Raw genomic sequence first — 14,327 nt, 5'->3', positions numbered from 1 at the left:
TGTGTGTGTTCACTGCTGTATGTGTGCACGTTGGATGGGTTAAATGCAGAGCACCAATTCCGAGTATGGGTCACCATACTTGGCTGAATGTCACTTCACTTTCACTTTCACTTTCAAACAGGCGATAACAGACCACAAATAGGGTTTTGCTGCTGTTTATTGATAAATGATTATATATTGTCCCAAAGCAGACACCATATACAAAAACATTTACATTTTACATTTATTAATTTGGCTGACGCTTTTATCCAAAACGACTTACAATTGAGGAATTACGATTTACCATAAGATGGCAATAAACACGAGAAGTGTCTGTTATACAAGGTTTCAGTCATGGTTCAAATAGTAAAAGCTAGGTCAGGAAGGGAAAAGGATAGTAAGAGAACAGAAAAAGTGAAGGAATATAATTTGTTATTAATATTATGAGGAAGCAGTTAGATGCTCACAGAAAATATGAGTTTTCAGTTGTTTCTTGAAGATTGTGAAGGATTTGACTGTCTTTATGGAGTTAAGTAGGTCATTCCACCAACAGGGTACAGTGATAGAGAATGTCCTGGAGAGTGATTTTGTACCTCTCTGCAATGGGACCACGAGCCGCTTCTTTTCCAACCGCAGGCTTCTGGAGAGGATGTAGACACTTAGGAGAGAGCGGAGGTAGGAGGTTGGCCCATGGCCAATTGAACTTGATGCGAGTCGCGACTGGTAGCCAGTGCAGAGAGATGAGAAGTGGTGTGACATGAGTCCTCTTGGGCTCATTGAAAACAAGACGTGCTGCTGCATTTTGAATAATTTGCAGAGGTCTGATTGCACATGTTGGAAGTCCAGCCAGAAGAGCATTGCAATAGTCCAGCCTAGAAATGAGAAGGGCCTGGATGAGAAACTGGGTCGCATGCTCTGTTAGGAAGGGTCTGATCTTCCTGACATTGTGTAGTGCAAACCTGCATGATCGTACTGTTTTTGCAATATGACCATTAAAGGTCATCTGATCATCAAGGATCACCCCAAGATTCCTGGCCAAACTCAATGGGATTATCGTTGATGAGCCCAGTTGAATAGTGAACTTGTGCTGTACTGATGGGGTGGCTGGGAATAAGAGAAGCTCTGTCCTTGCCAGGTTGAGTTGCAGGTGATGTTCTTTCATCCATGCCGAGATGTCCGCCAGGCATTCTGAGATCAGAGCAGGTACCATCCCAGCTAACAAAATGTTATAAGAATGTTCTCCAAATATTCACACTGTAAAAAAAAAAAAAAAAAAAAAGTTGACCTAACTCAAAAAAAATTAGGTAACCTATCACACTCAACTTTAAGTTAACTCAACTAGCAACCAGAACTTAAAAACTTTAGTTCATCTAATGAATAAAAGTCAGTCTACTGACTGAGTAAATGAACCGTCTGTGGGTGGAGCATCCACTCCTCGGAGGGAACGTTGTTAGAGAGAGCATATCCGCTCCTTGGTTCAGCACGCCGGGCACATGAGCTGCTCTCAGTGAACGCAGGTTGAGATGTGCCCATACTAAGAGGCGTTTAGCCATCTCGAAAAGGCGTTCGAGAGCCGCGTCTATGCACTTCGTAAAAGTGTGGGGAGCTAGAGCCAGCCCAAAGGGCAGGACCGTGTATTGATAAGCCACTCCCTCGAAGGCGAATCTCAAGAATCGTCTGTGATGGGGGGGCTATCTGGATGTGAAAGTAAGTGTCTTTCAGATCCAGCAAAAAGGTTGGGAAAGCCGATTAGTCACTAGAAGAGACGGACGACAGCTCGCGTAAGTGTTTTGAATAACTTGGTCTTGCAGTTCTATTGTTTAAATTATTTACCTGCTACTAGGAAGGAATAGTTCGTTTCCTACCTATTTCTACTCTGCATTTTCGTTGGTTTTTCTGTTTGATTGCACTTACTGGTAATTAGAATAATTTGCGCCTCAGCTGAGAACGAGCCTGTGTGATTGTGCAAAGTGTTAGTTTTGTCTTGAGCTATTAGCAGTCCTACCTTATTGGCAGGGCTGATCAGAAGCCGGCAACAGCGACTGTGAACCCCTGGTTATCCGATGTTCTTCGTGAGAATCGGACCAAACTCAGAGCGGCAGAGAGAAAATGGCACAAATCAAACGATCCATCGGACCTGAGTAGGTATCAGTCTTTGCTTTCATCTTTCTCTACTGAAGTCCACACTGCCAAATCCTCACATTTCCACAACAAGATCACCAGCGCTCCAGACATGCGTAATCTCTTCAGAACATTTAATTCTCTCCTCTGTCCCCCTCCTCCACCTCCCACCACTTTGATAACCGCTGATAACTTTGCCTCTTTTTTCACAGACAAAACTAGAACAATCAGTAACCAGTTCTCAACTCCACAGGACCTCCAATCAACCACATCCACTGCTCTAACTCCCATCTTCTCCTTCTGTCCCCTCACCGAGGCAGAGGTATCCAAACTTCTCCTCTCCAGCCATCCTACAACATGTCCTCTCGACCCAATCCCCTCACACCTTCTCCAAACAATTTCTCCCACACTCTTACCGGCACTCACACACATTATTAACACATCTCTCCTCACAGGCATCTTCCCCACAGCATTCAAGCAGGCTCAGGTAACCCCACTGATCAAAAAACCTACATTAAACACTTCTCTTTTAGATAACTACAGACCTGTCTTTCTCCTTCCATTCATAGGGAAAACACTCGAACGAGTTGTCTTCAACCAGCTCTCACAGTTTCTTTCACAGTACAACAAACTGGATGCTAAACAGTCAGGCTTCAGGAGTGGCCATTCATCAGAGACTGCGCTACTCTCAGTCACTGAAGCCCTGCGAATGGCAAAGGCTGATTCCAAATCGTCAGTCCTCATTCTGCTGGATCTTTCTGCTGCTTTTGACACTGTCAATCATCAGATTCTCCTGTCTACACTCTCATCACTGGGCATCACTGGGATTCCTCTCCGCTGGTTTGAATCCTATCTCACCGGTAGATCCTTCAGGGTGGCCTGGGGAGGGGAGGTATCCAAACCACATCAACTGGTCACTGGAGTTCCTCGGGGATCGGTTCTTAGACCCCTCCTCTTCTCCACATACACTACATCGCTGGGTGCACATGGCTTCTCCTATCACTGCTATGCCGATGACACACAGCTCTATCTCTCTTTTCAACCAGATGACCCAACGGTAGCTGCACGGATCTCAGGCTGCCTGGCGGACATCTCGGCGTGGATGAAAGAACATCACCTACAGCTCAACCTGGCAAAGACGGGACTTCTGGTCTTCCCTGCCACTCCGACTCTACGGCATGACTTCACGATTCAGTTAGGCTCATCAATGATTACCCCATCAACTTCGGTCAGAAATCTTGGTGTAATCTTTGATGACCAGCTGACCTTCAAAGAGCACATTGCAAAGACTGCTCGATCCTGCAGGTTTGCACTACACAACATCAGAAAGATCAGGCCCTTTCTGACAGAGCATGTTGCGCAACTTCTTGTCCAGGCCCTTGTTGTTTCTAGACTGGACTACTGCAATGCTCTTCTGGCTGGTCTGCCATCAAACACAATCAAACCTCTACAAATGATTCAGAATGCAGCGGCACGACTGATCTTCAACGAGCCCAAAAGAGCGCATGTTACACCTCTCTTCATCTCCTTGCACTGGCTACCAGTGGCAGCTCGCATCCAGTTCAAGACACTGATGCTTGCGTACAGAACTACCACAGGCAGAGCACCCTCCTACTTCCACTCACTATTACGAACCTACATCCCCTCCAGAAGTTTGAGATCTGCTAGTGAGCGATGCCTTGTGGTACCATCACAGAGAGGCTCAAAATCACTCTCCAGAACATTCTCGTTCACCGTTCCTGACTGGTGGAATAATCGTCCCACCCCTATCCGGAACGCCGGATCCCTGGCAATCTTCAAGCAACAACTGAAAACTCATCTCTTTCGGCAGTACTTGAATTCATCCTAAACTCAAAAAAAAAAAAAAAAAAAACTCTTTCCCTCTATCTTTCTCTCCGCTTACTAGCTTGTACTTAGTTGAACAATGACTGAGACTTGGTGTTAAAAGCACTTCCTCTGTCTGATTGCCTCTTAAAGATTAATCGCTTTGTGTATTCCCCAATTGTAAGTCGCTTTGGATAAAAGCGTCTGCCAAATGACTAAATGTAAATGTAAACGTAAAAGATCCAGACCTCTGGGCGAATTTGTGAGATGATCTTTGTGTGTAAACACCCTGGCAGATCAAAAACTGATGCACGCATCCCATCAGATCCGTTTGTAGCAGACGAGAGGAGGCAGGGCAAGACACAGACTGTCATGCTGTCAGATCAAAGCTGTATGGAGAGTGAAACACGTGTCTTTGGCCAGCGTAAATTCACTCAAGCTTGAATGCTCAAAGCCGCAATTTGATATTTCTTCTCCGAGGTAACTGGGAGAGGAGAAACACGAGAGCAGAGGAGGCGTTGCCAACTTCGTTGAAGAAGGATAACCGCGAGCGCAGCAAGGACAGCTTAATAGTGAAAGTAGCGCTAGCAGATCAATGAGCTGCAAGAGGCGCTAATCCTTAGTGTAAACACACCGGCAGATCAAAGCGCTATGTGCAGAGTGAAACACGCGGGACTATGCCGGCACGCAAAAATCACTCGAGCCTGAGAGTGAAAGCCAGTGAAAGTAAGGTGGGGCCAATCAGCGCAGTATTGTAAGATCTGTATAGAAGGATTGTGCCGCTCAATACGATGAGGGGCGCTGAACCTCACGTGTTAACACACTCTAGCAGATTAAAGTGAGCACACAAGATAAACCGGTGTGCAATCACTCAAGCCTGATAGCTCCGCTCCGCGAGTTAAGTGCTCCTTCCTCCGAGCCACACTCGCAGTGCGACATTTGCAACAACGTCGCTTAAAATTTGCTCTTTCAGAGAAATTTGATTTTAAACTCACCGGGTGGCCGCAGGGGATGAGGCTGGCATTTGCACAGGTCGCTGGAGCAGCTCGAAGAGCAGGCAGAACAGCGAGAGGGCGCAGAGGAAAAGGCAGCATCTATCCGCAGCGAGGCGTTTCTACGGCGAGATTCTTCAGTCCCGAGTGTCAGTGAAGGGATGATCGTCGTTGCTGAAGAAGAATTGATCTGATTTCCAATGGCGAAGCGCCCGCTTATATAGCCAGATGCCCCGCCCTTTCTGGCGGGCTCTGGCGGGCTTTGCCGCCATAGGCTCGTGCAGCCCCGCTGACGAGCCATTGGTTTGTTTTTATTTACTGCACGAACCAATGGCCGTGCAGTCACACTGCGTGATTGAAAAAGTCGTCAGTCCTAGGAGAAAAAGGAGTTTTCCCCATAGTGTCTAACGACGCAGTACGAGTGAAGTATTGACAGGGAACAACTCATGTCGAGGTCACAAGAAAATTAAGTCGTGATCACGAGAAAACAAGAAGGAAAATAAATAATAATGCATGGGCGCTTTGAACTTCCGTAGAAGGAAGTTGTAGTTAGAGTTCTTATGTCTCTTTCTTTCAGTGCTTGTTCACAGCAGGTGTTTGAATTATTGAAAGAATGTTTCAGGAACATCATACTAACATTTAAATAACATTCTGCTAATATTAAGGAAACTGGATATTTTTATGTTTTTGGAATGTTACAAATCAACTTTCCTAGAATGAAAAAATTACTTGAGATGAGATGCAAAAATGGGATAGGCCAAGGGTGTCAAACTCAGTTCCTGGAGGGCCACAGCCCTACACAGTATAGATATAACCCTAATTAAACACTGGATCAGCTGTGTTTAAGTAGGGTTATATCTATACTAATCTAATCATTTAGGCATATTTGAAAACTATATGGTATGGGTGTTGGAGCAGGGTTGGAACTAAACTCAGCGGGGCTGCGGCTTTCCAGGAACTGGGTTTGACACCCCTGGGATAGGCCTGTAAATGTCAAACTAGTTGTCTTTAATTAAAGGAATCAGTTATTTAGAATAACAAGACATTTGGGCTGTTACCAGGCAAATTAAATCAATATCAACAAAATTCATCTTTGCAATGTATTGTAGAGGAAACACAGAAGCTTCATCTGAAGTGGAATTTACATGTACGTATTTACACACTGTTTAATGCAGGACATGACTGCATTTAACCTGCAGTACCAAATGCAGAAATAATGTTTTGATATATAAGACATAAAATGTTGAATACTCATTTGATATTATATTTTAAAAAATCAAAAGATACTTTAAATGTGAAATTAAAACCGCCAGTAGGTGTCACCAAGCCATTAGGTGCGTTCGACTTCATGCAGCACTTAGCAGACCGATCGGCGGCTGACTTGAAGCAGTGCATGCCGGTTAGAAATTTAGTCCGACTTGAACCGGCGCCGACCACGCGTCACTGTCACGTGTGGCATCAAAGTACCGCGATAGCGTTTCGAGAGCAGCCGGCTGACTCAGCCGGCGCAATTTCTCCAGAGCGACTGCGGGAGAGCTGATGACGACACAGCTGTTTCACGATTGGCCAAATTCACCACATGACAACAACGACGTGTATTTCGGGTTTATTCTGACAACTTCAGTCCCACTAATGCTCATATACGGACTTTCAAAAAAATAAAAATAATTTAACTTTTCATGTCATCTTCATCTCGTAAATCATGTTTATTAAAAGATTACAATTATTTTTACTGCAATCACCTTTTTGTTAATTCGTTTATATAGGTTTTGTGCATAGGTTTATTTTGGACCTTTTTCATACAGACCCTTTACAGTATTAAGCTGCATAACCTATTTAGATAATCATTTTGTTATGGAATAAATCAAATGTCAATCTTACAGACTTTTAATATAATGTGGTCATCATGGATTCTGATTGATACTAATTGTCTAGTTGCTGGGTTCATCCATCTTCACTTGCATGCGATTACTGCCAACAACTCTGGCTGGATGTCAACTTAATACAACATTCAGATCACTTTCATAAGCTGGTATAAATCATAATAGAAAGGCAAATAAATTGGGCTTATCCGTAGGCCTGTTCATGGTGTTCACGTATGAATGTTCATGGTGTTTTGTCTTACTAAAATGTGCTTACCTAACTGGAGAAATAGTAAAATAAGTAAACAAATATGTAACATCCTAATACTTTTATCTGTAATGAAAACCACATTTAGTACATACAATTATTATCTTCATAGATTGTTTTTATGAAGTTGCAGTAGCAAAAACACACATAATGAATCATACTGCACAAGTCAAATTTTCAATATGTTCTGTTTATTTACTTAAAACTTGTTTCTGTCGTGATGACACCCTTTCAAAATATTACATACATCTTAAAGGTTTATTAAAACAATATTTATTACATTGAACCTTTACTCACTTTTGTTGCTCATTGTGCTCAATTTCATACAACAATAATGGCATTTCTATATCTTCCAGTTCGTCTGCAATAAAGCAAGCAAACGCCACGTGATCTGCCATGACTGAGGTAGATGCAGCAAACTACGAGAGCCCCGAAGTGTCCGACTTGACGACTCCGTTTTCAACTCCGCCCCTGACTGCAAGCGGCTACTCTCGTTGACCACCGTCTGTAGCCGTGCTTCAAGTCGAACGCACCTAATGTTAATAAGTGAGTCATTGCGACTGAACCGAATCATTTAAACAGTTGATTCATTCAGGAATGAAACACCTTCATGTTGTTCAGAGACGTTAAACAGTGCTGTGGCTGTGTTTGGGATTATTTTTGTTGTCGAAATAGAGCAAAAACAGGCAATATGGTGTCTAAAAAGCAAGTCTCTTAATTAACTCCTTGTTTATTGAACTGTTGTAAAAAAAAATTTAATCATGCTGATTTTTGGAGAAAAACTGCACTCTTCGTGTGATATTGATTTACTATATGAAATTATATAAATATACATTTTATGCCCCTTTATCTTCAGTTTGGTGATCATTTTAAATGCATTTTAACAGACTGAATCACGCAGTGAAAGAACACACTCTAAATGCGCGCACAAACTAGTCTAATATACTAGACTTCACACACGGTAGGAGTGTTTTGTTTGGTTTTTGGCTTAATACTGATAATGTCAAATCGCACATTGTTAAAACCACAATTACAATATTATCGCACCACTGTCCACTGTCAGTGGTGTCCCTGCACCACTGTCATTTTGGCTAATTTGTGAAAAACCGCCAGTTTTGCTAAAGTGCCAAAGCTTCAGTTTAACCACCAATGCAATGATGCAAGTATTTACTTTACATCTACATGCTTGCGAAGGGGTGATGTCGAGATTTTATAAACTGCTAGTTTGGTCTCCCTAGGCAAACACAGCCTACACTGCATAATAGAGCATAAATATGGCCAGGGGTTCACTTCACTTTCTTTGAGTTCAACTTCAGCTAAATACGACGGGTTTGGTTTTCAGCTGGGTCTGCACCATAACGCCTGTCTTGTCCGTCTGCTTCTTTCTTGTGATTTTAGCGCCAGTTTGTTCTCCTGCCCATTATTTACTACAGTAATTTCCAGGGAGCTAATTTGTTTTGTTTTTTTACAGTAATTAATGCGTTTTAAAATTTAGCGAAGTACAATACTTTAAACAAAATGTACTTAAGTAAAAGTAAAATTACAGATTTTAAATATTACTTTAAAAAGTAGAAGTACACAAAAAAGCTACTCAATTACAGTAACGCGAGTAAATGTAATTCGTTACTTTCCACCTCTGCTAACGTTAAGAAAACTGGACATTGTTTATGTTCCAAGAACCAACACAGAAGATTTGGAGAATATTCTTATAACAAAATTCTGTTTGATGGGATTGGATCATCTGGTTGAAATAAGAGGTATAGCTGCATGTCATCAGCATAGCAATGGTAGGAAAAAACATGTGCCTGAATGATGGGAAGAGAGGGGTCCAAGAACTGGTCCCTGTAGAAACCTAGTAACCAGTTAATGTGATTTGGATATCTCTCCTCCCCAAGACACCCTGAAGGACCTACCTGTGAGGTAAGACTCAAAACAGTGGAGTGCAGTTCTGGTGATGCCCAGCAATGAGAAGGTGGACTGAATGATGGATTTGAGGGTTAATCATGTCGAATGCAGCAGATATATCTAGCAAAACAAGAACTGAAGATTTGGACTCAGCTATTGCACTATAAGCACTGCGTAGCGCTTCAGTGACTGAAAGCAAGGCGGTTTCAGTTGAATGGCCACTTTTAAATACGGATTGGTTATTGTTCAGCAGGTTGTTCTGTGAGAGGAATGAAGACACTTGGTTGAACACAATGCGTTCAAGTGATTTTGCTATGAACAGGATGCAAGAGGTGGTGGGGTGGCTGCATAGGAAAAGTTTAGAGACTTTGTCTTCTGCAAGAAGGAGGAGAGAAGATGGTTATTTATGTGTGTGTTTGCTGTGAGTTCCGGAGTGAGTGGAGCCGAGAACTGATTATTGATGGATGTGGTTTTGTTAGTAAAGTAATTAGCAAAATTGTCAGCAGTTAAATATATGGTGGAAGGAGGTGGAGGGGGACAAAGGATGGTATTTAATGTTTTGAAGAGTTTGTGTGTCTGATGTGCTGTTGATCTTGCTATGGAAGAAGGTAGTTTTGGCAGCGTGAACTTTGGTGGAAGATGAAGATAGCAGTGATTGATACTTGATAAGATCAGCTGAGTGTTTTGATTGGTGCCATTTTCTCTCCACTACCCTGAGTTCAGTCCAATGCTCACAGAGGACATTGGTTAACCAGGGGTTGGAGGGAGTAGCAGTGCTGATCTGAAGGAAATAGGACAGATATTGTCTAGGCAGCTCGTTAGGGTAGTACATAACGTACTGTATCTGTGCACAGCAAAAAATCCAGAGTGAAATTAACTCTCCTGGGAGTACATGTGAGACCACACTCAAGAGTGTGAAAGTGTTAAAATAAGAGTGTTAAATTAACACTGAAGCAGAGTTAAAGTTAATGAGGTAATTAAGAGATTCATTGAGTGATGATTGACCAGTATTGAAGACACCTGATGTTAACGAGCAGAATCACCAAAGACGAAAATCACAACTTTTATGTCACCATTATAGTGGTCAGTGTTTGCTTTAGTTGTGCTCTTGACCCTTATATTTTTAAAGTTAGATTTTGTTTGGATACTGTAACTGAGTTACAGCAGAGAGACAAACAAAAGGAAAAAAGAGGTCATGTGATGTTGGTAATGTTATTACATAACAATCATTTGGTCTATATTGCCAAACTTTTACTAAAAGTCACATACAAATATATATATAATAATAATAGGAATAATAGTAAGAATAAAGGAAATTACTAAGAAAATTCAGCTAATAATTTATTCACGCCGCAATGCATCATGGGAGCCATGGATGGAATTGATTTGTGGCACCCAGAATGCACTGCAACATGCTTTTTTGATTGTCACCGTTGTTGAGATTCACAGGTTGATTCTTGATGTTTGGGTGTCTAAACAATAGACTCTTTTCAAAGATTTTTGAACAAACAACTTTAAGAAATCCCTCAGATTGTATTGGAAAATGCTGGTAATCCTATGCTAATGAATCACAAGACTGCTATAATCAACAATTATCTAAATCAGAGATTTGGCTCTGAAGGAGTTCAGCAATTTAGGAAAAACAATACACACACACACACATATATATATTTATACATGCTTATATATTTTTTTCTTTTTCTTGTTTGTCTGTCTGTCTGTTATAATTCTGTTATAACAGCAAAGCAAAATCTAACTTTAAAAATGTAACGGTCAAGAGCACAACTAAAGCAAACACTGACCACTATAATGGTGACACAAAAGTTGTGATTTTCTTCTTTGGTGATTCTGCTCGTTAACATCAGGTGTCTTCAATAATGGTCAATCATCACTCAATGAATCTCTTAATTACCTCATTAACTTTAACACTGCTTCAGTGTTAATTTAACACTCTTATTTTAACACTTTCACACTCTTGAGTGTGGTCTCACATGTACTCCCAGGAGAGTTAATTTCACCCTGGATGTTTTGCTGTGTGGCACAATTCACATCTAATGATGATAAGTGTGTGGGGATTGGAAGAGAAGATGATCCCAGGAAAGTCGAGAAGGAGAAAGAGACCTTGGATTTTGTCTAAATGAAACTGGCAGAGGGGTTGGTGGTGTGGAAAGAGGTAGATGTAGATTAAAAGTAATAATGACATGATTTGAAACATGCAAGAATTTGGCCAAGATGTTATCTGTGATACAATGGCGTGTAAAGATGAGGTCAAGCTGGTTACCTGATTTGTGTGTACCTGTGGCCGCCGAAGGTCAAAAGAAGCTAGGAGAGAGTGAAAGTCAGCAGCAAATGGCCTCTCAAGGTGAATGTTGAAGTCACACCAGTGGGCTGCCATCCTCGGGGAATGAGCACAGTAGCATATCCAGTTAATCTAGAAAGTTGCCCAGCTGAATTGGAGGGTGATAAATAACTACAATGTGGATTTTACAGGGAGTGTGACTGTAATGGAAGTGAACTGAAATTCAAAGGAAGTGTTGTTGAAGTTATAAGAGCATGGAAGTTAGTTCCAGCTTTTGGAAATGAGGAGACCAGTACCCCCACCTCTCCCAACCTGACGGGGGGTATGGGTGAAAGAGAAGTTGTTGGAAAGAGCAACAGGGGTTGCTGTGTCTTCAGGTTTAATCCAAGTCTCTGTTAAGCCTAAAAGACTTATATCTAAATGAGTAACAAAGGCTGGAATAAAGTCAGCTTTGTTGACAGCTGGCTGACAGGATAGCATAACTGCACCGTCTCCTGCGTGTTGTGTGAGAGCATTTCCGTTGATAGACAACAGGAATATACTAGAAGCACATGGTGAAAGTGGTGGAAAAAGATGAGGATGGAAGTAGAATAATGGAAAGATACTACTGTGTTGTCTGTTTCGTTGCTTGATTAAAGTCACATGTTCTTTACACTTACGTAGGTCTTCACACGAGGAGGGCTGAACCCTGGGGCTGACGCTACCATGCTAGCGAACCTACTCCACTTAAAGGGGTCATCGGATGCCCATTTTCCACAAGTTGATATGATTCTTTAGGGTCTTAATGAAAAGTCTATAACATGTTTTGGTTAAAATTTCTCAATGGTAGCAAGAAATGGTAGTCAGGAATAAATGACGACTGCTAAGTTCATTATTGCATCCAACAACAGACCACTTCAGTCACTTAGGAGTCATTATTGTCTACTCCTGCTCAGGTGTCGACACAATGGTAGATTCTTTACAACTAACTCTAAGGGTGGGTCTAAGGTAAAACACCAGTGGCAGTCAACTATCGTGGGGGCAGCCTGGGTTTGTGTGACATCACACAGCCAAGAAGCTGGGAATGGCTTGATTTGACAAAGGGGATATTATTTATAGGGAATTAAAAAAAAAAAAAACAGTGGGTGGATTTTTATCATTATAGGGTGGATGTGTACACACACTGCGAACACACATTTATGTTCAAACAACATGTAAATGTGAATTTTGCATCCGACCCCTTTAAATGCACGGCTAATCCACTTGAGTGAAAACAGCTGTCCACACCTTTCTAATTAGACCAGCAAAGCCTATAGCACGGAAATGGCTTGAAAATCTAAACTTAAGAGCTACAGTTTGCCGTATCCACTGACAAATCGCTTAAAACAAAACAAATAAAAAAGTTATCAGGTTGAATAGCTTCAGCCCTGACATTGTTTACTCACCTGGCAATCTCAGGAATGGCATATTTTCCAGACTTCATCCCTTTGACTGGATATATCTTCTCTGATGAAACTGTGATGCCTTGAGGATTCTTCAGAAACACAGAAATCAAGCTTTAACACCTGGACTGCTGAGATCGGCAGTGCAATGATGCTCATACAGATTAAATATCATGAATGAGTGTGAGTGTGAAACAACAGTTTTTACCATGATTTCCACTGTGATTCCAGACTGACTGAGTGGTTTCAAGTTGGGTGTCAAAGATAAAATCCTGTACTGAACTGCAAAAGAGGTCAAAGCAGAAAATGAAATTATTATTTTTGTGTGTTAAATCTGTTAAAATGACACCATAAGTGGTTCACAATAACTAGGCTAGTAATGGCTAGAACAGTCTAATGGCATATCTTATATTCCAACATATATTATGCTTTTTTTTTTTTTTACTTAGCTTCAGATAATTTGATACACAATGTAATTCATAAACCCTTTTTTTTTAAACACTTATTTGTACCTGTGCTAGCAGGGGTGTAGATGGGTTTGTCTGTTTGTACAAATATATATCCAGACTGGAATGAGAGCATGACCACTTTCTCCAGAGTGGTGGATGGAAACTGAGCTTGTAGATACACATACTGCTTTTCCAGAGGATCATCAGAGAAGAAATTCTGATCATCAGGAATCTAAATGACAGAAATTGAATTAGTCCCCTGCCAATTTAGAATAAATTAAAAGGCATTTTACACACACGCCTACACAATCAAAAAGTATGTCAAAGTGGCGTCACCTTTATATCTTCAAGGAACTGGAAATTATTGGCTGCAGTCAGTGTCACTGATTTAGACAGTATCTCCCTGTCTTTTTTGGGGTGGTTCTTAACTATGATCTTCACCTTCAGGTCTCCTCCAGAGTAATCCTGAGCCTCCACAAACACATTCTCTGAGGAACCCACCCTCAGCAAATTAGGAGCTGACATAGCATATCTGAGGAGATCAAAGCATTTGAAAACAAATCTGTTAGTGAATCCATGAACAAACTGTGTGCTTGATACTCACAGTGGGAGACATAATGTGAGAAGCGGTGATGAGAGAAGAACAACAATCAGAAACAGCAGCTTCACGTCCATCCTGTCTGTCTGTGTGTCTCTTCCTGTGAGCATCAGTGAACTTGCAGCAGCTCAGATTTATACCTGCCTCCACCACCCTCAGAGTCCAAACTGCTCTCACTTACACTCCTCCTCCCATCATGTTGATTAGGCAACACGTTTGGGAAGGGGAGGATCTTGGACATTTCCAAAATGAGGACAAGCTCCAATAACCGTATAATATATTGCATTTATTGATATCTGTTTATGAGAAAAACTATAAATTATGATGAAGCTGTGCATCTCAATAACATGCCAGCTAACATAATTTTGTTATAAGAACGTTCTCCAAATATTGAGTGTTGTTTCTGGGAACATAAAAATATCCTGTTTCCTTAATGTTAGTAGAATGTTATGTAAAGGTTAGTATGTGGTTCCTGAAACATTTGTTCAATCATTCAAACACCTGCTGTTAACAAGCACTGAAATAAAGAGAAATAAAACACAAACTACAACTCTCTTCAGCCTCAGCCTTAGATGAACTGAAGATAAAAAACATTCAATCCCTCAAAAT

At 41.3% G+C, this 14,327-nt stretch overlaps 1 protein-coding gene across 1 annotated transcript in view; it reads right to left on the bottom strand.

Annotated features, from left to right (window-relative positions):
- The window catches only part of LOC306872965 (complement C3-like), a 74,195-nt gene extending 60,324 nt beyond the window's left edge, over positions 1-13,871 (bottom strand). The window contains exons 1-5 of the mRNA XM_079421937.1: positions 13,725-13,871; positions 13,457-13,652; positions 13,184-13,352; positions 12,880-12,953; positions 12,675-12,763 (exon numbers count right to left, since the gene is read on the bottom strand). Coding sequence (XP_079278063.1) covers positions 12,675-12,763; positions 12,880-12,953; positions 13,184-13,352; positions 13,457-13,652; positions 13,725-13,828 — 632 coding nt within the window. The 5' untranslated portion in view covers positions 13,829-13,871. The remainder of the gene's footprint in view (positions 1-12,674; positions 12,764-12,879; positions 12,954-13,183; positions 13,353-13,456; positions 13,653-13,724) is intronic.
- Positions 13,872-14,327: the final 456 nt, after the last annotated feature.

Source organism: Barbus barbus, assembly GCF_936440315.1.
Source record: "Barbus barbus genome assembly, chromosome: 7".
Classification (NCBI taxonomy): domain Eukaryota; kingdom Metazoa; phylum Chordata; class Actinopteri; order Cypriniformes; family Cyprinidae; genus Barbus; species Barbus barbus.
The sequence above is the reverse complement of the archived record's forward strand: the minus strand, read 5'-3'. Positions and strand labels throughout refer to the sequence as shown.